General features: G+C 38.8%; 2 protein-coding genes and 1 non-coding gene across 4 annotated transcripts; 2 read left to right on the top strand and 1 right to left on the bottom strand.

Moving 5' to 3' along the window:
- Positions 1–6790: 6790 nt before the first annotated feature.
- On the bottom strand, positions 6791–6954 carry LOC123805666. The gene has a single exon (XR_006783330.1). It is a non-coding gene; the product is annotated as a U1 spliceosomal RNA (small nuclear RNA).
- Positions 6955–8362: 1408 nt separating this feature from the next.
- LOC123805469 (olfactory receptor 51E2) lies at positions 8363–24104 on the top strand. 2 transcript variants are annotated; one of them, XM_045818073.1, is made up of 4 exons: positions 8375–8459; positions 14209–14353; positions 19794–20093; positions 22818–24104. In XM_045818073.1, the coding sequence occupies exon 4, from the start codon at positions 22868–22870 to the stop codon at positions 23819–23821; it is 954 nt and encodes a 317-aa protein (XP_045674029.1). In that variant the 5' UTR covers positions 8375–8459; positions 14209–14353; positions 19794–20093; positions 22818–22867; the 3' UTR covers positions 23822–24104. The 2 variants fall into 2 exon arrangements, with proteins under 2 accessions (XP_045674030.1, XP_045674029.1); XM_045818074.1 differs by lacking the exon at positions 14209–14353 and having other exon boundaries at positions 8363–8459.
- LOC123805471 (olfactory receptor 51F2-like) lies at positions 8451–16005 on the top strand. Its single transcript, XM_045818075.1, has 2 exons — positions 8451–8459; positions 15076–16005. The coding sequence occupies exons 1-2, from the start codon at positions 8451–8453 to the stop codon at positions 16003–16005; spliced, it is 939 nt and encodes a 312-aa protein (XP_045674031.1).
- Positions 24105–24558: the final 454 nt, after the last annotated feature.

The raw sequence follows: 24558 nt of genomic DNA, 5'->3' as shown, positions 1-24558 counted from the left end.
AAGAACTTCAACTTTTTTAAAATGTGGAATGAATACATGTCCATGACTTTATAACTATATTCTATATTTTAATGACTTCTGAACAATACTGAAATTGTTTTCAAATTAATAAAATATATGAATATATATAATATCTGAACGTGTTGAATATACTAATGAAGTTATCAACTTTCTTTAAAGGTGTTCAGAAAATGCTTCAATGTACTAAAATACTGACCTCATACAAAGAAGAATTCCTGGATCTGGAAAGGAAGTTCATTTGATCCTGCCCCCTGCTTTTGAAGAGTCATCTCAGACAATAGTAGAGAGTCTTTTAAAGCCAGAGGAGAAGGTGCTAAGGCTGGGGAAACAGTCTCTCATCAGTCTTGCCCTCTGAAACCATCTCCAAAGATATTCCCTTTTGCCAGGAGAACTCATAGGGAGTTCTCTGGAATGGAGAGCTATCAGATTTGAGAAAAAGAGCCTTTATAAAGAGCCCAGAAGCTTCCTGGTGAGAGACATTTACCCACTAGAAACAAATTCCTAGGAGAGAACTCTAGAACAGGGCTGTGCCCTGCTAATCCTCTGAACAGCTGTAAGTCAAAGCTTTGAATAGTGCAAAATAAGAGATAAGTGGCATTAATGAATCTCCCATCATTCATGTGATCATGAGATGGGAATCTCTCATCAAATGATGAGTTTGCTCCCATCATTTGCCAGTAGTACAGCATTCATAAGGCATAGGACCCAGATGTCAAAGCAGTTCCTGAGTAACTATATTCACTAAGACTAGTGCAATATTATGTGGTTCAGAGCCCAAGGCCTTTCCTCGGCATTATGGATATCTTGGGGGTTGTTACTAACTTATGCACAGACATAACAAAGGATAACTTGAAAAGAAGCAACAAGCATACAAAAACATGCTCCACATTACATGTCATTAGAAAATGCAAATTAAAGTAACAATGAGATACCACTACACACCTATTGGAATGGCCAAAATCCAGGGCACTAAGAGTACCAAATGCTGGTGAGGATGGGGAGCCACAGAAACTCTCATTCATTGCTGGTGGAAATGTAAAATGGTATAGCCACTTTGGAAGAAAGTTTGGTGGTTCCTTACAAAACTAATCACACTCTGACCACACAGTCCAGCAATTCACTTCTTAGTATACACCCACACAAGTTGAAAACTTGTGTCTACACAAAAAATTGCACATGGGTGTTTATAGCAGCTTTATCCATAATTGCCAAAACTTCAAAGCAACCAATACAGGGTCCAGTAGAAGTAACACCTGCTTGAGTGAGGTTGGTAGGGTACTAATACAAGTGTAATAATTTATAGTTTTAATTTGAACATCTTTCTTAAAATGCCATAGGGTGCTGCTTGATATGATATTGTTATGTTACAGAATTACATACGTAGGATTTTATAATAAAAGATTTTGTAGTAATAAAAGATTTTATAATAGAAAGATTTCTGATGTTATTTGTCCCAGACCCTGTATATTTTTCAGTAGGTTAATGAATAAATAAACTTTTATACATCCAGACAATAAAGTGTTTCCTGCCCTAAAGAGAAATTAGCCATCAATTATAAAAATATATGAAATAATCTTAAATGCACGTTGCTAAGTGAAAGAAGCGATATAATTCCAACTATATGACATTCTGGAAAATGCAAAACTCTGGAGACAGTAAAAAGATCAGCAGTTGCTAGGGGCTGGAGGGAAGTCGGATTTAATAAGGGAGCACTGGGGATTTTTTTAAGGCAGGGAGAACAATGTGTATGATAGTATAATGGTGGATATATGTCATTGTACATTTGACCATACCCATGTAATGCACAAGACCAAGAGTGAACTCTAAAGTAAACTATGGACTTTGAATAATGGTGATGGACCAATGTAGGTTCATCAGTTGTAACATGAACCATGCTGGTGGGCGATGTTGACAATGGGGGAGGCTATACATGTGTGGGGGTCAGGTGTTGTATGGTCAATCTACACACTTTTCACTCAATTTTCTGTGAACATAAAACATCTTTAAAGAATAAAGTCTATTTTTTTAAAGTGACTAAAGAAAACTACAAAACTGTTTCTCAATCTCTTATGTATCCATCAAAAGTTTACCAAGGCACTAGGCTGTTCTGATAGGTGGCCTAACACTAAAACCAGTACATTTACCTCTGCGGTGGAGACAATTAAGCATGTTTAACAGAGTTTATGCCAAAACAGTGGAAATTCATAAATGGCTTTTAGCCTTTGCCTATTAATATAGTCTTCAAAATTAGTGGTGAACTGAGAGGGTTGTTAAGTTTTAAGAATAATAACTAATTAAACATACTTCTTGACATGCAAAGCTGTGCCAAGATTTACATTGCCTTGCAAAGATCTGCTATATGGAAAGGGGGCAGGGGGTGAAGTAACTATTTCCATTAGCATTGCTGTAAAGCAGACACCTTAATTGTTCTGTTTAGTTTTTTCTCCTTTTAAAAGATTCTAGATCCCTGGGTGAGCCTGGAAAGACACATTCCTTTCCAGAAATTCATCAAGAACCTAACAAAATATACCATTGGTTTTATATAGCTTCTGGACAAATAGAAACAGTCTTTCCCACAGAAAGCCCTTTTGGGAATGGGGGAGACATTTACATAGCCTGGAATGACTTTGCCATGAAATGAATGAGACTCAGTGGGAAAAATCACAATTCATATAGAAGCTCCCAAGATACAAAAGCAAAGGAGATGCCCAGGCTGTTACAGAGATGCAAATGTGAAAATCTTGCTGCTTATGCTGAGGACTCCAATCTGAATAGTGCTGGTCCCTGAGCAGGGCTGCAGGAAGCGGTGCAGTTAGCAGAACCTCAGACTCTTTTCCAGAGCAAACCCAAGGGATTTAAATCATTCACCACTCCAGGCCTAATTATCAGTGGAAACAGAGACAAGAGGCATAATGAATAGCTAAGTGTTTTCTAGTTGGCTTGTCCCAGGCCCTGAATATTTTGAACACTTTCCGTGCATTCACTTACCCAATTGGAGCTGACATAGCATTGGTTACACTCATAGTATCTGGAACCAGACAGCCAGGGTCCAACTGCTTCACCACTTAATGTGTGACCTTGTGCTAACTATGTAACCACCCCACCTCCATTTCTTCACTTTTTACATAGGGAAAATAATTATATCTAGTTCACAGATTTATTTTCTATAATAAATAAAATGACCCAATATTAATTTGTGGAAAAGTCTTAGAATAGTACATTCTGCACGCATTCAAAATGTATTATTATTTGTCACACTATTATGGTTTTTCATTAATATAGCAGTTTAATAAGCTTTCATTTAGTGCCAAGTATGTGTCAGATACTGCACTCCAGACATGAGATGTAAAGTTGTAGTCTCTACCTTCAAGTTCACACTTCTGATAGATAAGGCAACTGTTGCAAGAAGACAGATCTGATTCGGACTTTGCTCTGTTTCTGATCTTTTGCTTCCTAGTTCCCTGAGGAATCTGGCCTTGCAGCCCCTCTGGCCCTATCCTGAGAGCACTGTCTTTCCACCTTCTCTGCTTCAACCCTACTGAACTTACCTTCAGTTCTCTGAATATGGCAGGCTTTGCTCACCTCTGAGCTTTGTCTCAATCTGTTCATCGTGGTAGTATTAAGGTGTTTATTGATTCCTTGGTTCTGCCCCCAAAGGTAACTCAAAAGACATTCTACTGACATAAAATTTACATTTGTATAACAATTGAAATTGTTTTTTCCTAAGTTTTCTGATTTCAAATTGAAGCTACATTAATGTTAATTGAACATTGTCGGAGTTTTTTTAATTTTGCTTTTTGTTTTGTTTTTGTGTTTGTTTTCACTTGCCCTGCTCCATGGTTTCCCAATATGGTGCTGAGTTTGCTGATGGGTTGAGACACCACAGCAGCTGCCTGTGCCTATAACATTTTCTTGACCTTCTAACAGTCTGTTCACAGTACCCTCCTACTCTCCTCCCCTCCTCCCTAGCTCCCCCGGAAATAGTTTCTCACCATTTGTTTCTATATAGAAGATCTTTGCAAGGCAATGTAATTCTTGGCACAGTTCTTTATGCCAAGAAGTATGCTTAATTAGTTATTTTTTATTTACTTAGATCTCCTTTCAGCAACTATATTTCATTAGCTTCCCTTGACCACCTGGGGCTAGGTTTTCCCAACACTTATGTGATGATCTATATGAATTCTTCCCAAACATGATTGTCACAAGAGTCCCTTAGGTATCTTTCAAAAATACAGAATATGATTCAGTACATCTAATATATTGCATTTCCAACAAGCATTCTAACAAGCACACTTATGCTACTAGTCCTTCAATAGCAAAGATCTCTACTAATTTCCATTTTAGAGTAACTATAACACAGTATTGTAATTTCTCATATACTCAACTATGTCCTCCCCTAGACTTTGTAAACCTGGGACAACGTCTATTGCATTCACTGTTTTAACCTCAGATCTTGTTTAATAACAGATATGTGGTATGCATGCAATATTTTTGTAATAATGAATGATGAATAAAGAATGTTGATGGGAGAATTATAAGATGTAGTAGGAGTAGAGAGGAATTAGATAAATAGGAATGATAAGAATAGCCAGAGAAGTTAAATGAGAGAGGTAAGAATGCACTGCATTTCCTTGTCCACTGAAATTGAATGGCTGGTGTTGGCCAAATCAACAGGGTAGAACTGCTCATAATTTGACATGGCTGGATCCAGGAGGAGAGGAAAATGAGACTTTCATCAGACCATGGAGGGTCAGTAGAAGTTGTAGGACCCTGATATTTTTTATAAATAGTGGCCTAAACAGAACAATCATTAATGCAGTGACATTTTTTGTTATTATTGTTTGCTTGCTTTAGATTTCTTTCTACAATTTTAGTCCATTAATTCTAGATTACCTGATATGCCTCAGGACACTTGTTCCTGTCTCAGACTTTCTGTTTCTTGCAGAACTTGCACTATACATTGTATTTTAAGACTCTTAGCCCTGATTTCTGCTTTTCCACTTCCTGATTCAGCATGACCATCCATATAAGCTGCTACATGCATGAATTTTAAAGGTTGTACAGCATTTTATGACTGGATATAACATTTTATTTTTATGTCACTGAGAATTTTTGTTACCGATAGTTTTGACTACTGTGAATAATGCTGTAATTGATGTTTCCTTCTATACAACATAGCCTGCATCTCTGATAAATTGCTTTGGATGAATTTTTAGAAATAGAATATTATAGGTATGCTGAGGCAATATACTGGAAAATTCACCTCCAGAAAGTTCACACAAACATTATAAAATACTGCTTAGTCCACTATAATACAGAAACACAATACTGTGTATTAAGTTTTTAAAAAATGTGTTGATTTGACAGGCAAAAATATTTCACTATTTACTGTAGTAAAATATTGATAATAAATAACATAGCAAGTCCCTATGGCACAATTTTCTGTAAAATAGAGATAATAAATAACATTGCAAGTCCCTATGGCACAGTTTTCTTGTTTCTAGTTCTGCTCTTTCTCTTTGGATTAACAAGTTTGGAAAGCATGAATATGAAGGCAAATGATGTCACAGACTGGTATGTTTCCATGGTTGAATGAATGGTATTGGTATTGACAACTGCACATTCCTGTTGCTGTGTAATTTTATTGAGGGGCATTTTGCTCAGACTTTAGAAGGTTGAATCAAATTACCAGTGACTCTTTTGCTGGGCTGGGTGGAGAGTAGGTTGGTGAGAAGAGCCCTGCTTTGAAAGCATGTGTACCAGTGTGAGTCAGCACCATTCCAGTGTGCACACCAGTTCCACGTGACACTCCTGCAGTACTATTGCTCTGAGAAAAAAAAGTCACATTCTTTTGGCCAGGGTAAATATAAATATGATCCCTTCTAAGTCATTTCTGAGACTAATGGGAATTGAGTCACTGCCCTAGAAGTTTCCCAGCCTGGTAGAGAAAATGTTTTCAAAAGTCCCGAGGAGTTCATTATAAGCACACACAACAGAACAAACTTTCATATGTCAAACATAAGCTTACACAAGTGACAGCATGTTAACATCTTGTCTGGCACACAACATGCATGTGTGCTATAGAGTTTAGAATGACTTGAACTGGAATTACCGGAAGAAGAAGAGTTGTATGATGATTCTTTAAGAAATGAATTTTTAAAACCAAAAGGGTCTCCAAATATCCCAAGCTTTGAATATTGGTTGTGCTACTTATTAACTGAGAAACCTAAGTAATTACTTAAACCATTTAATCCTCGGTAACAGCATAAATCAAAGTAATAATAGATTCTTCTACCAAATTTATTATCTTCCACTTATGTGGGTTAGAAGTCTGAAATGAGTCTCACAGAGCTAAAACCAAGGCATCAGCAGGGCTGCATTCCTTTCCATAGGGCCTGGGAAAGAATCAAAACTCTTCTGTTTTCTCCTTCTAGTTGCTAGCCACATGTCTTGGCTCATGGTCTCCTTCTGTCATCTTCAAAGCCAACAACAGTGGAGCAAGCTCTTCTCATAGTGCTATCTTTCCAGTTCTCTATTTTTAAGAACTCACGTGCTTAGATTAGACCCACCCAGATAATCCAGGATAATGACCCCATCTGGGTCTTCAACTTGAATCGTATCTGCAAATTTCCTTCTGCCACGTAAAGGTAGCATATTCACAAGTTCCAGGCATTGGGACACAGATATCTTCCCGGGTTATTATCTTGTCTACCACAAACAATTGATATAAAATCTTAAGACATACAACAGTGTTTGGGTTTTTTTTTCCAAGGGGAGAGTATGAACACAGCCCCCACTACAACAAATTATACAGTCAAGTTCCCCACATTTGGGGAAATGAGCAGGACTCAGCACACCCAGAGAGCAATGGATAAGCCTCACACTGGGAAATCCATCTTCGTGATCATGGTGTCTCCCCTGCCAGATAGGTATTATTGTTATTATTTTTTTACATGATAAAGAATAAAATATTTTAGGCCAATGTATTTGGCCTAAATTTACTGTGGTAAAACAGACTGGGTAGTGCAGAGAGATAAGCCCAAATGCAGGGAGAATAGTTAAGAAACTGCTGAAATTACCCAAGTGGGAGATACTTGTGCCTTGGGATGTTTGGAGGTGATGGAGAGCATTAAATTCTGGTGATATTTTCAAAGATATTGGCAGAATTTGCAGGTTTGTATGCAGAGTGTAGGAGACAGAAATCAAGGATGACTTTTATGCTCAGCATGGTCCAGAAATAAAGGGGATATCTGAGGATCTAAAGGGGCTGTAAGGCTACATCAATCTGTGGAGACAGTTTACTAGAGACTAAAGAGGGCAGTAGTTGCTTCCCCTCTGATGACATTACTGGCCAGATCCATCACCCACCTACCCAAATTCTGTGATATAAGGTACCACCCTCAATATCTGAACACAAGTGGGAAAAACCCCTAATTATTGTGATTACTTTTCTTCCATCTAGTGGGCTAGAATTCTAAAATAGAAAATAGATTGAATTATGAAAAAGTAAAACTTTATTTCTGCACACCTAACTTGTGGACTGAGATTTGCTTACTATATTCATCAAGCACTTAGTTCACACCTCAATGATCACCTTGTCAATGGTCGTCAACATTGATGACTACTGGTTAATCTGTTTTCTAGGCTAAACTGGGAGACCCTGGACAGTAAGAACTACATTGCATTCTTTTTTAAATCCTCAGCACTTAGCATGATGTTTAGAATATAAGGGCACCCTTATGAAACATGTACTAGATACATGTGAGGATAAGTCAATTGTTTTTTCTGCTTGCAAAGAGAGGATACTAGGAAGCCCAGGTAGGCTAATGAAATATGACTGCTGTGAGTAACAATAGATGCTAAAGCATTGTGGCATAAAGTCTGATTTACATTTACAAAAGCAGATGCCTTTTAGCAGTCTGGTATAAAATTTCATCTTAAAAATTCCTCCTCAGAGTGGCTGTTAGAGTTGGCATGAGGTTTCTTGGAATGATGAGAATTTTCTAAAATTAGATGGTGATTATGCTATTGCAAAAGTCTGAGAATTTACAAAGACCTATTGAATTGTACTTTAAGTGGGTGAATTTTAAGGTATATGAATCATATCTCAAAACTGTTTTTACAAAGAAACCTTCCATAAAAGGGCACAAGGACAATAAAATACATATCAGCCTATAAAACACTTTGCCACAATAACTAATTGCATAATGGAACAGATATAAAAAGACTTGTATGAGGAAAAAGAAATCTTCTGGGAACACCCAGACACTGGAGACACAAGTTACACCACCAGCAGGAACTGGTCTCTCAGCTCTGTCACTGTCTCTATGAGGCTGGAACAAGTGCCCTCATAAGCTTGGATCTCCCCTGAAACCTATAGCCTCCTCAGCCTTCTAAGTCAGCCTAAGAGGAACAGACAGACCTGCTGTATGGGCTCTGTAAGTAAATCTGTTTTGTTTCGATGAAAACACTTGACTCTGGATGAACTGAGGTTTCTTGTGCACAGGACAGAATTTTCTCACGTTGTACAAAATCAGGTTAGAGAGTGAGGTGGTAGACTGAGGTGGATGGAAGAATTTGTAGAATTATTTATTCTCAGGAAATGTATATTTTGTTCTGTCTGGTGTAGGTTGGATAGTTGGTTGTTCATTAATCAAATGACTTGATCATTGTACTAATATATTTATGGTGTTTAGTGGTTTGGTGCTTGAGAAAACCAAAGAGGTTGTCAGAGGCTTAAACCTCATTTCTAAGCTCAATGTTTCTTAAAAAATGCCAATTTGAATACCACTGCATGCCAGGTACTGTATTAGGCATATTCTACCCCATAGATGATGAAACTGGATCAAAAAAAGTTTATATTACTTGCAAGTGAAATAGTTCTAAAACCATAAGCCTTGGAATTAAGAAGAACTGGGTTTGGAATCTCAGCTCAGACATGCCCTAGTTGTGTGTGACCCTGTATATATTTCATAATCTCTCTGATACTCAGTCTCTTTAGCAAAAAGAGAATTTAAAGTGAATTTAATAATACTTGCCACATGCTATTGTACTAAGAATTAAAATTATATGTTTATAACATGCTCAGCACAGTAATAGTCATGGAACAAGTTCTAATCAGTGGCAGCTATTATTGTTATGATTAATATTTTTATTAGCATTGCTGTATAAAGTCTCAAAGCTAGTTAGTGTTTGTGCAAGGATCTGAATCCAGGTCAGTAACACACATTTGACAATGGCTTGGACAATAGTGATAATGACATATGATCTACTTCAGCAGTTAAAGACATAAACACAAGCCACAGCTCACAACAGTGCAACAATGAAGAGAATATTTGTGATCTAAGTGGACAGGGAAATTAGTTGAAAGACTATAGGTCATTTCTCACAAGAGAAAAGGAAGGCTGTGTATGGATTGGAGTGGATGAATTAAACAGGTTTGAGGGTGATGACAATGCAAAACAGTAGCTCAGGGGAATTTTTAGTACTTCCTCCTAAATTTATCCATTAGTCCCCCTTTATTCTTTGATATAAACAGTAACATTCCTTCAATGTAAGAAAATACAATGATGAGCCCTGGCTGGCGTAGCTCAGTGGATTGAGCGCGGGCTGTCCCAGGTTCGATTCCCAGCCAGGGTACATTCCTGGGTTGCAGGCCATAACCCCCAGCAACCACACATTGATGTTTCTCTCTCTCTCTCCCCCCCTTCCTCCCTTCCCTCTCTAAAAATAAATAAATAAAATCTTTAAAATAAATAAATAAAAATAATTAAAAAAAATACAATGAAATATCCAATGTGAGAAAATGCAATGAAATACACCTTCAAATACCCACTACCAACTATATTGCTGTTACTTCGACTTCATATGTGGACCACCTCATGTTCTAATTTTTGACATTTCACAAGTAGAATCAATACAAAATGCAATTAATATTTGTATATAGATGATGAAAGAGAGAGAGAAAAGAATGGGTGCATATGACATCTGTGTGTGTGAGGATGGTAATGCTAATTAGATGATTTACTAGAGTTTGATGTCATTTACTAACAAATAAAGCAAAGGAGAAGGAGTGAGGTTGGAATGGGGAAAGGAACACACTGGATTTGACTCACACTGAGGTTGGGTTATCTGAGGGATTGTGAGTGAAGATGTCCCTCAAGAGGAGATAAAATTTTATTCACCTTTTATTGACCAGCACCCATCACTACCTTTGATTTGTTCTCCTGCTGTGAATTACTTTTTCTAAATTGTTGATGTGATCTCCTCACTGTAGTTCCACGATTTGGTACTGCCTTCAAGTTTAAAACCTTGCCACAGCTTTGAAAATTCTATCAACTTTGGAAGTATAGAACTCAGAAGAGTCCACAATTAAATTTCAGTATTGCAAGTTGTCTTGATATAAATGCTATTTAATGCCATGGAAATAACTAAGATATTCCAAGGAGAGTGTAGTATCTCAGATAGCAAGAAAAGAAGAGGGACTTCTTGGGAGTGGGGGGGAGAAAGACCCCAAAAGAATACCATAATTTGAAGACACAGAACAAAAATATTATTTGGTAAATGGGGACAGGGGAAACCCACAGAACAACTGTCACTGAAGGTAAGGAAGGAAAAAGTTTCAAAGGGGAAGTGGGAAACATGGGGGGAAAATGAGAGGAAGGGCAGAAAAACAAATCTGAAAATAAACTTTTAGATTTGGTATTTAGAGAGTCATTAGTGACATCAGTTGGAGAATTTTCTTTGAGTCATTGGAGAAAGATTCCAGATTGTTAGTGAAGGTGAAAGAAAAATAAACAAAACCAGACTGTCCAAAGAACATTTTTGTCATAAAATATATGGCACAAAACAGAGAGAGATACAGGATTTATGTCTTACCACCCTCACTGACTAAGCACAATGGCCAATCATAATATATAGTTGATATATCTTGGTTAAATTGGGTGTGTGTTGAAAACATCTACAGGAAAGTGTGGGAAGCATTCATTATTGGGTTGGGATAAAATGTGAATATTGTAGAATGCTAAACAAAAGCCAGTGGTACAAAATAAGATACTAAAAAGGAAAGAAAAATTGCTGTAGTTAAATTAGAAGAGACAGAGAATGATTTGTGTACTTACTCATAAAATATTTGGAAATGGCTGGTTCTTGATGCTTTGCAACTAAAATCTAAGTTCCTTATTCTTCCACGGAATGCAAGAGTTTCATTTCCTAGCCCCCCTGAGTCCTCCAGCTTCACATGTAAGTGTCCAGCATGGCAATTTTCTTGTATTTTCTTGTTTCACTCAGTCTCTGCTCATATCTTTATGTCAAAAATGCTCTCTCCTGCTTTTCATCCTCATAAACTCACTGTATTCCTCAAAACCTTTTGGGGGGGTTCATTTTTTTTATTTTATTGTTGTTCAAGTACAGTTGTCTGTGTTTTCTCCTCACCACTCCCCCTCCACTCAGCCATCCCCACTTCTCTCCACTGATCCCACCCCCCTCCCTTGGTTTTCTCCATGTGTCCTTTACTGTTGTTCCTAAAAACCCTTCCCCCTTTTCACCCCATTATTTCCCTCCCATCTCCCTTCTGGTCACTGTCAGTTTGTTCTTAATTTCAATGGCTCTGGTTATATTTTGCTTGCTTGCTTTTTTTTGTTGTTGTTGTTGTTGATTGAGTTCCACTTAAAGGTGAGATCATATGGTATTTGTTTTCCACCATCTGGTTTATTTCACTTAGCATAATGTTCTCCAGTTCTCTCTAAGCTGTCACAAAAGGTAGGAGCTCCTTTCTGCTGCATAGAATTCCACTGTGTAAATGTACCACAGTTAATTGATCCACTCATTTATTCATGGGCACTTAGGTTGCTTGCAGCACTTGGCTATTGTAAATTGTGCTACTATGAACATAGGGGTGCATAGGTTCTTTTGGATTGGTGTTTCAGGGTTCTTAGGGTATAATCCTAGCAAGTGGAATTGCAGGGTCAAAAGGCAGTTCCATTTTTAGCTATTCATCAAAACTTTACACAGTTATATTTTATGTACTCTGTTAAGATTTCTTGGAACTAATAATTCTTGAAGACTTACAGACATATTCTTGTATACACATACTCTGTATCTGTCACTTCACAATATTTCTGTCTTATTGCTTAGAAACATCATGTCTTTGTACACTCTACAAGCAATGGTAGAGTTACATATCCTCTGACATGTAACTAATACAGTGCCCAGCATGTAGTAAGTATTCAAAACTTGTCCTTTTTCATTTCTCATTTCCATAACTCACTAGTTCTTATTAAAAACAAGGGTTTTGGCTTTAAAAAGAAAAAGTCCTGGCAACCTCTCTGATTTTCTCAGGCACCAAACCACTGTTATTTTATTTGCTTCATATGCTTAGTGTTGACACTATACACAGTTTGAGCTCTCGGTTGAATACTAAAACAAAATAAGTGTTTATGGTAGATGATCAAGAGCTTGCATGGAGTCACTGACTGTGCAAAGGAATAAGGAATCCCCTGTGTCTGAGCCCAGCATAAATGAGGAGCAGGTGAAGGAAGATATAGAAAAGAGGGGAGCTGAATTTGAAGGCATTCTCTTCTGCCAGGCTCAGTGCAGATCATTTCAACCTCAACTCTGCATTTTTCTTCTGAGCTCCAAGCCAGAAATGGAAGGGAAAATCTGACAAAACAAATGCAATGAGAAAGGAGTAAATTGTTTAAATTAATGAAATGATGTAAAAGGAACCATGAACAAGTTAGAATGAGTGAGAGATTCTTCAGCTAGTAATTTTTAAAAAATAACTGGTCTCATAAAATGACCTAAAACTCAGTGATCAAAATTCCAACTCAATCATCGTGTGTATTATCATTAACATCATGAAAATCATAGTGATAGCCAGAATTAATCAGCACATGTGAAGGCCCTCTGTACTCTCACACCCATTTTTATTATTCATCATTGTATATTAGATATTGGAGTTATTTAGAAATAGTGCTAGTCTTTCTCCTTTGCTTCATTATAAATTTTTAAGGGGAGTTTTGTTCATGTTATGTCATACTTTTCTATTGTGCATGAAGTAGGTGCTCAGTAAATGTCTCTGAGAACATAAGGCAAGAGCCAAGCACAAATATTACAAGTTCATTCTGCCACAATAATTTTTACATATGCTTTTCCTAAAAGCCTGGGAATACCTCTCAACTTAGACAAAACATAGAATTCTTTCAAGCATTGATTTTTCTAACTAACCATCACTAAATACCCAGATCCTTTTGTACATAGAATTAAAGAATTCCCTGTTTCATGATTACTCTACCTCCCACTAACTCCAGGAGTTGACTTCAAAGACTGAGTCCCAGGTTCTGTAAATCAATAATAGTAAATAAACAGGACAAAAACATGTGGGAAATGAGAGGTGCACCAACTATTTAAAACTATCCTATGTATCATTTATTTCATAAATACAGTTTTAGTTTGTCCTTCTGCTCGATATATAGTTTCTTCAAAGCTAAGTATAGTTACTAAAAATGTTTTTTCAGAAATCAGTCTATTTATGAAAAGCACCAATAGAACTTGTTAGCCTGTTAAACTTTCACAGCTTATTGTGAAATGCATACCAGTTGGGCAAGGCTTGATTTCTGTATAACATCAACAGTATTCATGGCATTTAATAAACAGTCACTGGAAGTGTCAGAAAGATGTTCCCTCTCTTAGTGCATGCCCCCTTCCTGTTAATTCTTATTTTCATTATGAGGTTGGCTGAAGCATTCCTGACAGCAACTTCACTGGTTCCCTGAGAACACTCTTGTAACCCTAAACCTTAGATTCTTACATTATAGTTCACTTACTTAACTTATGTAACTTAATGTTTCTTGTTTTCTCTAATTTTCAATTCAAAATTTCACAATTTTTAAATTAATGTTTTCTTTAGGAAATCCTTGAGGTGGCACTTTATCTGGTGAACTTGTGTGTGCTGAAAACTCTTGGGTTTCCCCAAGGAACAGTGATCTTAATGCTGGCTGCTTCCCAATGATTGAACCCTCTCTCCAGGCACAAGAGAGGTCCCCTCTGATTTCCCCAGGCCCCCTCTTCCAACTCATACATATCCATATATCTAGTTTGAATTCTCTGCTCAATGAAAAAAGCCAGAAGACATTTGCTGTCAGGTTATATCTTTCCCCTTAAAGCAAAACAGTAATATCATATTAGGTATCTCTTGGAAAGTATGTCTTCACAAAATGGAGAAAATCTGTCCTGGGAACAACTCGTCTTCAAGCAGATTGAAGAGAGAAATATATCTGAACATGGCAGCACGTTATGTCAAGTGGGGGCAGAGGCCTCTGTCCCTACGGTGGTAAGTCTGTTCTGACTCTCCATCTCTCTCAAACACGATGCCAGGTTCTGCAATCTAACTGCCACTGTGAAGGTTACATACTGTAGTAAGCTACACGTGACTGCACTGGTCCTAAGACATTTACCATAATGTAATATGTTACTTGTATTATAAACCAGTATCTCTTTCTCAGTTTTTTCTGGTTTCCCAAATTGTCTTGAGATTCTCTGCTTTCTATACTTCTGGCTGATGTAGTATTATTGCTCTTCCATAGCCCCAATCTGTTTTTCTCTGAAGCCTACTATACAGGAAAACCAACGTGCAACCTCTTTATCACAATTTAAACATTCCAGCAAGAATGAAATATGATCAGTCAGCCTTGGATAAAATGTCTTTATTTAGTCCAGTCATCTCTGACTAAAGGAATGAAAGCAAAGGTCACATAGAATAAACATAGCTACAAGCAAAGGGCCCCAAGGAAGAAAAATTGTGGGCTGACACCAATACAAAATTATAAAATAAAAAATAAATTAATGGTGCATACTACAGCAGTTAAAAACTTACAATTATTTTTATCAATTTAAGTGAGTCATTCATATTTGTGTAGCATATAAATATTCATCTTTGGTTGGTTTGGGATTCAAGAAAATTAATTGAAACGAGGTTTTTAATGCAGTTTTTTCATCATTCCAGAGTTTCACCTTGGAATTCTGTACTTATAATTCAGCATGCCCAACTTCCAGAATACCACATCCTCTTCCATCATTTTCCTGCTAACTGGCGTTCCTGGGCTGGAAGCCTTCCACACCTGGATCTCCATTCCCTTCTGCTTCCTCTATCTAACTGCCCTCTCAGGAAACAGCCTGATTCTCTTTGCCATTGTCACTCAGCCCAGCCTCCATGAACCCATGTACTATTTCCTCTCCATGCTGTCCACCACTGACCTTGGCTTGTCCATATCCACCCTAGTCACCATGTTGGGTATATTCTGGTTCAATGCCAGGAAGATCAGCTTTAATGCCTGCTTGTCGCAGATGTTCTTTATTAAACTCTTCACTGTCATGGAATCTTCAGTGCTCTTGGCCATGGCCTTTGATCGTTTTGTAGCCATCTCTAATCCTCTCAGGTATGCCACCATTTTAACTGACTCCAGAATAGCTCAAATTGGAGTGTCCATTGTCATCAGGGGGACACTAATGCTGACACCAATGGTAGCCCTTCTTAAAAGACTGTCCTACTGCCACAGCCACGTGCTACACCACTCCTACTGCTTCCACCCAGATGTGATGAAGCTCTCCTGCACAGACACCAGGATTAATAGCGCAGTTGGGTTGACAGCCATGATCTCTACTGTTGGGCTAGACTCAATCCTCATCCTCCTCTCTTATGTTTTGATCATTAGGACTGTCCTCAGCATCGCATCCCCAGAAGAGAGGAAGAAAGCCTTCAACACATGCATCTCCCACATTGGGGCTGTTGCTATTTTCTACATTCCATTGATCAGTCTGTCCTTTGTTCACAGGTTTGGAAAACAGGCCCCACCCTATGTACATACTATGATTGCTAACACCTACCTGTTGATCCCCCCAGTGATGAACCCCATTATCTACAGTGTGAAGACCAAACAGATACGTAGAGCTGTGATGAAAATTCTCCATCCCAAAGACACATAGACTCACAGAATTCTAGAGACAGCCTACATCAGGCTATGTTATTAAAAAAACAGAACTAGTAATCATTAAAACCAAGTCATCAAAAATTTAAAATTAAGATTGGGTTATATGTAGGATATCAGCTAGTTTGACTCTATTTTAAAAACGTGGAGACAGAGACATAAGAACAGAAGGGATAAACAGCCTAAAAGGTGTTCTCCCCATCACCATTCATTCTAAACTGTTGGTAATCCTACAAATTGCCTTTCTCTTTTACTTTATCCACTTCACAGCAGTTAGAACAACACATTATGAAAAAAATCAAAGTTGTATGAGAATTAGGTAGTATTTCCTAACTTTAATAATAATTTTAACTAACATTTACCATTTCCTTTGAGCAGAAATGGTTCTAAGTGCTTTTTTGCATCGATTCACACATCTTATACTGAAAGAACATTATACAGTAGTTACTTCTAATATCAATGAGAAAATTGAAACACGAAAATGCTAAATAGCATGCTTAAACAGCTGGTAAGTGGCAAAGCCATATTTCACATCCATGCATACTGACTCCAGGGTCCCTCACACTCTTAAGTTCATGGTATATTGCTGCCTATACTGTAAACTACAGATATAATTACTATACAATTAATATACATGTATAGCACTAGCAATTATGTACACATATAACTGACTATACCTATATGTGTATGTGCATATACATAATGATATATGTATATAATTATACAATTCTTTCCTCTAGAAATTTTCAACCAAATTATGGAGGTTTGAAAAGTCCAAGCAAATTTTTAAATCTCACAAGTGTATATCTACCTGTTCTCTCCCAACTAACTGTATTCTAGAATATGTCTCAAACCTCCACCAATTTTCTGCCCAAACAGAAACTGAAAAATGACTATAGATTTCAAATGAATTATAATTTGTGTCATTTACTTAGAAATCTTTTCATCTGTGGCATATATTTCATGTAACTGCTTAATCAAGCAAGTTATTTTTTCAAGTTGGATATATCCATTAAGTCTCAAATTTTTTAAAGCACATATTTCAATGACACATCGGAATCACTCAGTGAATGTGGGCCCTATCACTGGTGTTAGATGCAACAAAAAAGTAGAAGTCACATCTACAGGGAACTCATTAAGTGACTATATTACTATTTAATAATAAGGATGATGTGAAAATTCTCAGTATATGTATCAAGAATATTTTAGTCTCAATTATTGTAATCTTCATCTCCTTGATCTTTGCATGCTGAAATGTCCCAGGATTTTGTTCTCAGACCTGTTACTTTCCTTTGTTGTATTTCCATTTTGGTCATCTCATTTGACTTTATGGCTTTAAATACCATCTATATGCTGACACATCCCAAGCTAATATTTATACTCCAGATTCATATCTAACTGCCTATGTATCAGTATTTCCACCTGACTGTCCAGTAATCATGTTATACTCATTATGCCCATGTACTCACATCAAAACAAAAACATAATCAATCACAGTCTCCCAAAGCTCAGAAAATCTGCTTTTAATTTTCTGAGAGAGAACACTTGGAGCCATGGTGCATGTCTCTTCCATTCCACAGCCAACTTATGGGCAAATGCTGATAACTCTTTCTTCCAGATATTTGAGACATCAGTGTCTGAAATCCAACTTTCTGCCACCTCTACTGCTATCCCCATGATCCAATCCATCGTCATCTTTGAACTGAATATGATACTCTCTTGGTGGGTCTTCCTTCACCAGGAAACAACACAAACACACAAGACAAATCATGTCACTTCCTCTGTTAAACATGTTCCAGTAGCCTCCTGTCTTACCCAGGGAAAATGCACAGACATTGTGTCTTATACCTGGCTCCTTTCCACCAACTCAACTTCATCTCCAACTACTCTTCCCTTTATCCACTCTCCTACACCTGCCCACCCTAACCGCCGAATATTTCCTTACACTCACCAAGCATGCTTCAACATCAGACTTCACATCTTCTGTTCTTTCTACCTAAAATATTTTCCCCCCAGGCACCCACATGATTTACTGTCTCACTTTATGCATGTTTCTGCTTAAGCATCATCTTATTACAGGGCTCTTGACATTATAAAAAATAGCAACACCTCTCCCCCTCAATTCCTATCTGCATTCACTCTTTTCCCTAACCACCTTGTTTTCAGTTTCTAGCACTTTTAACCCCCAGCATATTACATATCTGTTTATTTCTCTTCTTGTTTCTCATTACAAGGTAAAATCATTGAGTATAAGTCCTTGGTTTTATTTATTCTGTCTTCTAGATATCAAAACAGGGTTTACATGTAGTAAAAAGAATACTATCTCTGATGACCTGGTTCTGTTTCCCTCTCAAGCCTTATTACTTCCCCTCTATGTGGTGCTCCAGACAACTAGCATCTCCTTAACCCTGATCACTCTATCTCACTTTCAAGCCTTTGACAAGCTGTTACTTCCACTTATAGTACCTTCACTCTCTCCCCTTCTTCTGACTTAGAGTTTGAATTTTCTTCGGAGACTTTTCTTCTGACTTCTGAAGTCTGTCTGGTGTCCTTCCCAGGTGCTCCTGCAGCACCTGTGCTTTTTTCTCGTGCATGACAGCCCTCTTCAGAACCTACTGTAACCATCTCCCCTCAACAGACTCTGTGCCCACTTCTCAGGACCAGGCATATATTTTATTCACGGTTAGATATAAGTGAAAAAGTTCAGAAGATGTACAATTACATGCTGGGTGCCTGTTTCAACACACAACATATGATAGAGTATGGAGAGAGCAAAGAGAGAAAGAGAAAGAGTGATGTGGGCTGGAGAGAAAAGGGTGGGGGTACTCAGAGTCCTAACAATGGAAAGGAGAAGAAAGAACTTCAGACTCAAGACCCAGACAGCCAAGATGTTCACACTACCTGTACAGGTGTTTCTCTCCCACCTCATCCACACACACTAATGTGTGAACAGCTCTAGGACCTAACAATCTTTGAAACTTATAAACTTACATCCCTGAAGAGTGACTAATTTGGACACTTTAGACATGGGTGATTTGCAGCTTAAATATCATGTTCTGACTAAGGTGAGCAAGTTCACAATGAATTGGAGACTTTTCTGAAAGCCAGAGCAATAATAGACACATTACCACTATTGTAGCTACTCGAACCCAGAATCTAAGTGAAACCCCTTAATGTCCTGTAAGTCCTGCAAGAGCCTATATGATTAAACTCCCCATCACCTCTATAATTTCATCTCCTTACTATTATCCCCCTTGTCCATCTGCACACCTGGTCTCCTTATTGCTCTAAACTATCAGATATACTCCCTTCTTAGAACTTTAGTTGTAATTTCTGTATCTTCTTCCTGAAATGGCCTTTCTCAAATATCTCCATATATATTTCTCCCTCCCTTCAGTCTTCTCCTCGAATGTCTCCCTTTTGTAAGGCCTTCCCTGGCTACTTCATTTAAAACTTCAACTGCTCCCTTGATAATTATTGATTCCTATCTCCCCTTTATTTTTTCATCCTTAAGACTACTTAACATCCTATTTGGTTTTTCATATTAACTCCATTTATTTTCTGTCCCTGTCACTGGAATGTATACTCCATAAGGATGAGAGGTTTTTCTTTTTTGGAGGGAGGCTGTCTATTTTTTCTTTTTTACACTATGAGCCCTTGTTAAGTAAATGTTGGATGTGGATGAATAAATAGAAAAATTGATTCTCCAACTGATATTATCACTAATTAACTATGTGACCTAACACAATTAGTTTTAATCTCATCTAACCTTTCTCTATAACACAGGTGCAATAAAGAGTGGCTTCCATACATTGAGGTCTGTTTCATCAACTGAAAGAAAAGATGGAAAAAGAAAAACTGAAGAAGTGCATGCTTACCCTTTGAATGACAAGACTACATTTTTTTGTACACATCTTGGTTTTTAAAGAGGATTTGAACTTCTAGGGTCCAAGGACAAAACTAATAAATGTGCCTTGGCCGTTGTGTTTGGCCAAGTGACTAATGAAGAAAAGCACTGACTGTGGCTGACTGTGGGAATTTGAGTCACCTGCAACAGGGAGACAGATTGTCGAGAGCCCTGTATCTGTAAGTGTGGGAGTAATGGCAGAAGCAGTGGGCCCTTGGTGATTTCCCCTTCCCCCCAGAGACAGAAACAGTGTGAACCCTGTGGGAATGACACATAAAAGAACTTAGAGATATTGTACCATCTACCACATCCCTGGAGCCTCACTTTATGCCCCCAGCCTGTTCCCATGGGCCTCCTGGTCAGCATTATGAATAAGCCGGTGCCAGAAGGGGTGAGCCAGCTCTAGCTGTTTCCTCTTGGTAAGACTGCACCATTTTCAAGGGAGTCCATCCTGTGGTTTTAGAAAGCCCAAATCCTACTATCCTAAGGGAATTTGAAGACCCCACAAACTGCCTTATGGCAGGGCAAGGGAAGCCCTTGTGTGCCACGTAAACTTTCATAGAACAAGAAGGAATGTCCCACAGCATTAGCTGGCTATCCAGTGAGACAAGTGAGTATGAATACAACAGCCACATTTGGACACAAAGAGAAGTGGAAATTGAGTCTATTCAGGGGTCACGTTAGGCAGAAGGCCAGGCAACATGAGAGGGAGATGTGAGGTCTTCTGGAATAGGTAACTGGGAAAACAAGATGATGGCCCAAATCGTAGACTGCTACCAGCAAGGCAAAAAAGATGCCCTGTGAAGAGAGGGGTCAGGACAGTGCCTGACTCTGTGGCCAACAGAGACCCTTGTATCTGTGAGTGCTGCATGCAGTACCATGGGCAGGAGGCCTCTGGAAAGGGAGGATATGTTACTGTGCTTCCCTTGCTACTTCCCATGCCTACCCTTTTCTTCACCCAGCTCCCATTTCTCTTGGACACAGAGGTCCAGTGATCTGGCCTCCCTCCAGGGAAGCTATCTTAGCATTACCACATACTTTTCAGCCTGATTTTTTTTTATTTCTGAATCTCTTTCCCCAAGTTACCTATGATAAATACATAGATGGTTGGAAGGATACAATATATAAGCTACATTTTATCTCACTGAAGGCTGCAATTATCTGCTTCTGAAAAGGGCATTTTATTCTCTGACAGTAGCTAGGGTCCAAAGTTGGGATCTGTATTTATCAAGGAGTATAGCTATTATGTCTTTGTACAAGTTCTGAGGATGGAGAAGAGCAAATAGTGGTCAGAAGTATGAATTTTATAACCCTTAAGCCCTGGATCTGTTCTTCCTGGCTTATCCACAATGAAGTCAAATCTTTTAGTTCCCATATTATCATATTTATTTTAAGACCACTGTTTTCCAAACTCTCCACTAAGGCCAAATGGAGAGGATCCCACAGTTGCAGTAAGGACCTGGGTTAGGAGCAAAAAAGAATCCTAGGAAGATGAAAAGGTTAACCTGAACACCACTAATAAATATTCCTGCAGACTTTATTCCCACGATTCAGAGGCTCTTCTTGAAAACAAGGCCTTGGCTCTTTAGAGAAAATTAGCTGTAAAAACCAGGGCACTAGGGAGCCTAGTAGGGAAAACATTTAAAGAAGTCAGAGCACATGTGTTTATGCTTGGGGAGGTGGTGGGGCAGAACAACAGTGGGTTTCCGAACAGCAAATGTCTGCCCTAATATGAATGACTTATTGGTCAACGTTCCAGGAAAGACAAAGTTCTAGTAGTATCTAGACCCAGTCCCAGTTCTCTTTGAGGCAATGAGAGTGGCCTTGGAGGCAGCTCTCAGGTGTGTAGGAACTCATCAGCCAGGAGCAGACAGAAGAGCCTTCACAGGGACCCTGCCAGACAGCTAGGATCTGCTGGAGGCCACACAGCCTGTCAGCACCTTTATATTCAGGGAAGTCATAGAACAGAGCTACTGCCTTTCATTCAATGACCCCAGATGTTTCCTTTTTTTTCTTAGTAGATTCATTGTTGGTCTTTTTGGCTTTGTATTTTTCCTTTTAATTCAAAAAATGCTGCTGTGTTTCTTCCCCCCACCCCACCCCAACAACCACTGACCTTAGATGTGGGGACCTGGAATCTTAAAAGCCTGAAGAAAAAAAAAACCCTCAATGGCTTAATATGCCCTTTATCCCCTTCTCTGTCTGAGTTCTATTCATGTTTCAACACTGAATAGAAAAATCTTCTTACTCAGGAAGGTTTCTATGATCATGCCTCTCCCCTGCCCATGCATTAAATGCACACCTTATGCTAACACTCATCCCAAAACTCTAATAATTTTGTTACTTAACTGTCTTCCAACCTAGGCAGGGCATCTGAAGGGTAAAAGGTGTCTTTCACCTCTGTATCAATAGCATCCAGCAAATAACTTTGTACATAGTAAGTCATATAAGTTAATGCTTATGAAAGGAATGAATAATTGAAGGAAAGGAAGAGAAAAGATGGCGGCAGAGAAGAGGAGAAGGGAGGAGAGGACACAGCTTTATCTTGAAACAGTTCCTAATAAGGTATCTCTTAATACCTACCTGAGTAAAGAACCATCCAGCATCCAGGCAATGAAGGTATGGGACAGAAGAAAGAGTCCTAGGGAACTTGAGAAGGATACATTGTTGGATAAGCATTGTTCTTCCCAGGTTACCTTTTAAATATGTAAATGGGCCTTGAGAATAGTGATCAGTATATGAATGTGAGCTGTCACTTTCCCCTTTGGAAGATGGCTTCATATCTTATGTGAGACTAAATGGCTTGGAAGAAGGAGGAGAGAATAAGGGAAGGAGAGCTAAAGTGCATTCAGTCCCCAGGTTTCCAGGTCTGGCCTCTCTGATTGTGCTCCATGTCCTACCAGGCTGCCAGTGTGACCTGACCTTCTCCAGTGCCCCCTTCTCTGTGCCAACTATGAGTTCCTGCAACTTCACACATGCCACCTTTGTGCTTATTGGTATCCCAGGACTAGAAGAAGCCCATTTTTGGATGGGCTTCCCCCTGCTTTCAATGTATGTCATGGCAGTATTTGGAAACTGCATCGTGGTCTTTATCATAAGGATGGAGCGCAGCCTGCACGCTCCCATGTACCTCTTTCTCTGCATGCTGGCAGCCATTGACCTGGCCTTGTCCACATCCATCGTGCCCAAGATCCTTGCCCTCTTCTGGTTTGATTCCCGGGAGATTACCTTTGATGCCTGCATTGCCCAGATGTTCTTCATTCATGCTCTCTCAGCCATTGAGTCCACCATCCTGCTGGCCATGGCCTTTGACCGTTATATAGCCATCTGCCACCCATTACGCCATGCTGCAGTGCTCAACAATACTGTAACAGCCCAGATTGGCATGGTGGCTGTGGTCCGTGGATCTCTCTTTTTCATCCCACTGCCTCTGCTCATCAAGCGGCTGGCCTTCTGCCGCTCCAATGTGCTCTCACATTCCTATTGTGTACATCAGGATGTGATGAAGTTGGCCTCCACAGACACATTGCCCAATGTGGTCTATGGTCTTACTGCCATTCTGCTGGTTATGGGCATGGATGTCCTGTTCATCACCTTGTCCTATTTTCTGATTATACGAACAATTCTACAACTGCCCTCCAAGTCAGAGCGAGCCAAGGCCTTTGGAAACTGTGTGTCACACATCAGTGTGGTATTGGCCTTCTATGTGCCTCTCATTGGCCTCTCAGTGGTGCACCGTTTTGGAAACAGCCTTCCTCTCATTGTGCATGTTCTCATGGGTGATGTCTACCTACTTGTCCCTCCTGTGATAAATCCCATCATCTATGGTGCCAAAACCAAACAGATCAGAACTCGGGTTCTGGCTATGTTCAAGATCAACTGTGACAAGAATCTTCAGACTGTGTAATGCAGATGACCCTTACCGCTACATTTCCCCTTATCCTTAATGGCTTGATATAATGACTTACTAATGCTCGCTTAATTTCAGTTGCTTATAAGCATGTCAGTGGTTTTCTCTGGTAAGACCTCTAAATTCTGCCTCAGCTCAGAGTGATATTTAAGGAAATATCATGATTTCCTCCCATAGATCAAAACATTACTGATATCCGTATTATATTTAAAAAATAATAATTAGAAAATCTACTGATGCTCATAAAATATTTTTAAAAAATAGAGTGACAAAAAATGCAATTGGCTTTAAAACAGGAGTGTCCAACCTGCAGTCCATGGGCCGCATGGAGCCCAGGATGGCTGTGAATACAGCCCAACACAAAATCATAAATTTACTTAAAACATTATGAGCTTTATTTTGTGATTACATGTAACAAAATATTTAATGTGTGGTCCAGAATAACACTTCTTCTGTTAGTGTGGTACAGAGATGCCAAAAGGTCAAACATTCCAGCTTTAAAACAAGGGAAAAATTAGCCCTGGCTGGTATGGCTCAGTGGATTGACTGCCAGCCTGAAAACCAAAGGATCACCAGTTTTATTCCCAGTCAGGGCACATGCTTGGGTTGTGGGGCAGGTCCCCAGTATGGGGCATGAAAGAGGCAACCATACATTGATGTTTCCCTTTCTTTCTCCCTACCTCTCCCTCTCTCTAAAAATAAATAAAAAAAATCTTTTAAAAAAATGAAAAATT

Source organism: Phyllostomus hastatus, unplaced genomic scaffold, assembly GCF_019186645.2.
Source record: "Phyllostomus hastatus isolate PE091 unplaced genomic scaffold, TTU_PhHast_1.1 phas_scaffold_317, whole genome shotgun sequence".
In the NCBI taxonomy this organism is placed as follows: Eukaryota; Metazoa; Chordata; class Mammalia; order Chiroptera; family Phyllostomidae; genus Phyllostomus; species Phyllostomus hastatus.
Note: the sequence above shows the minus strand (reverse complement) of the source record. Positions and strands in the feature narration are given on the sequence as shown.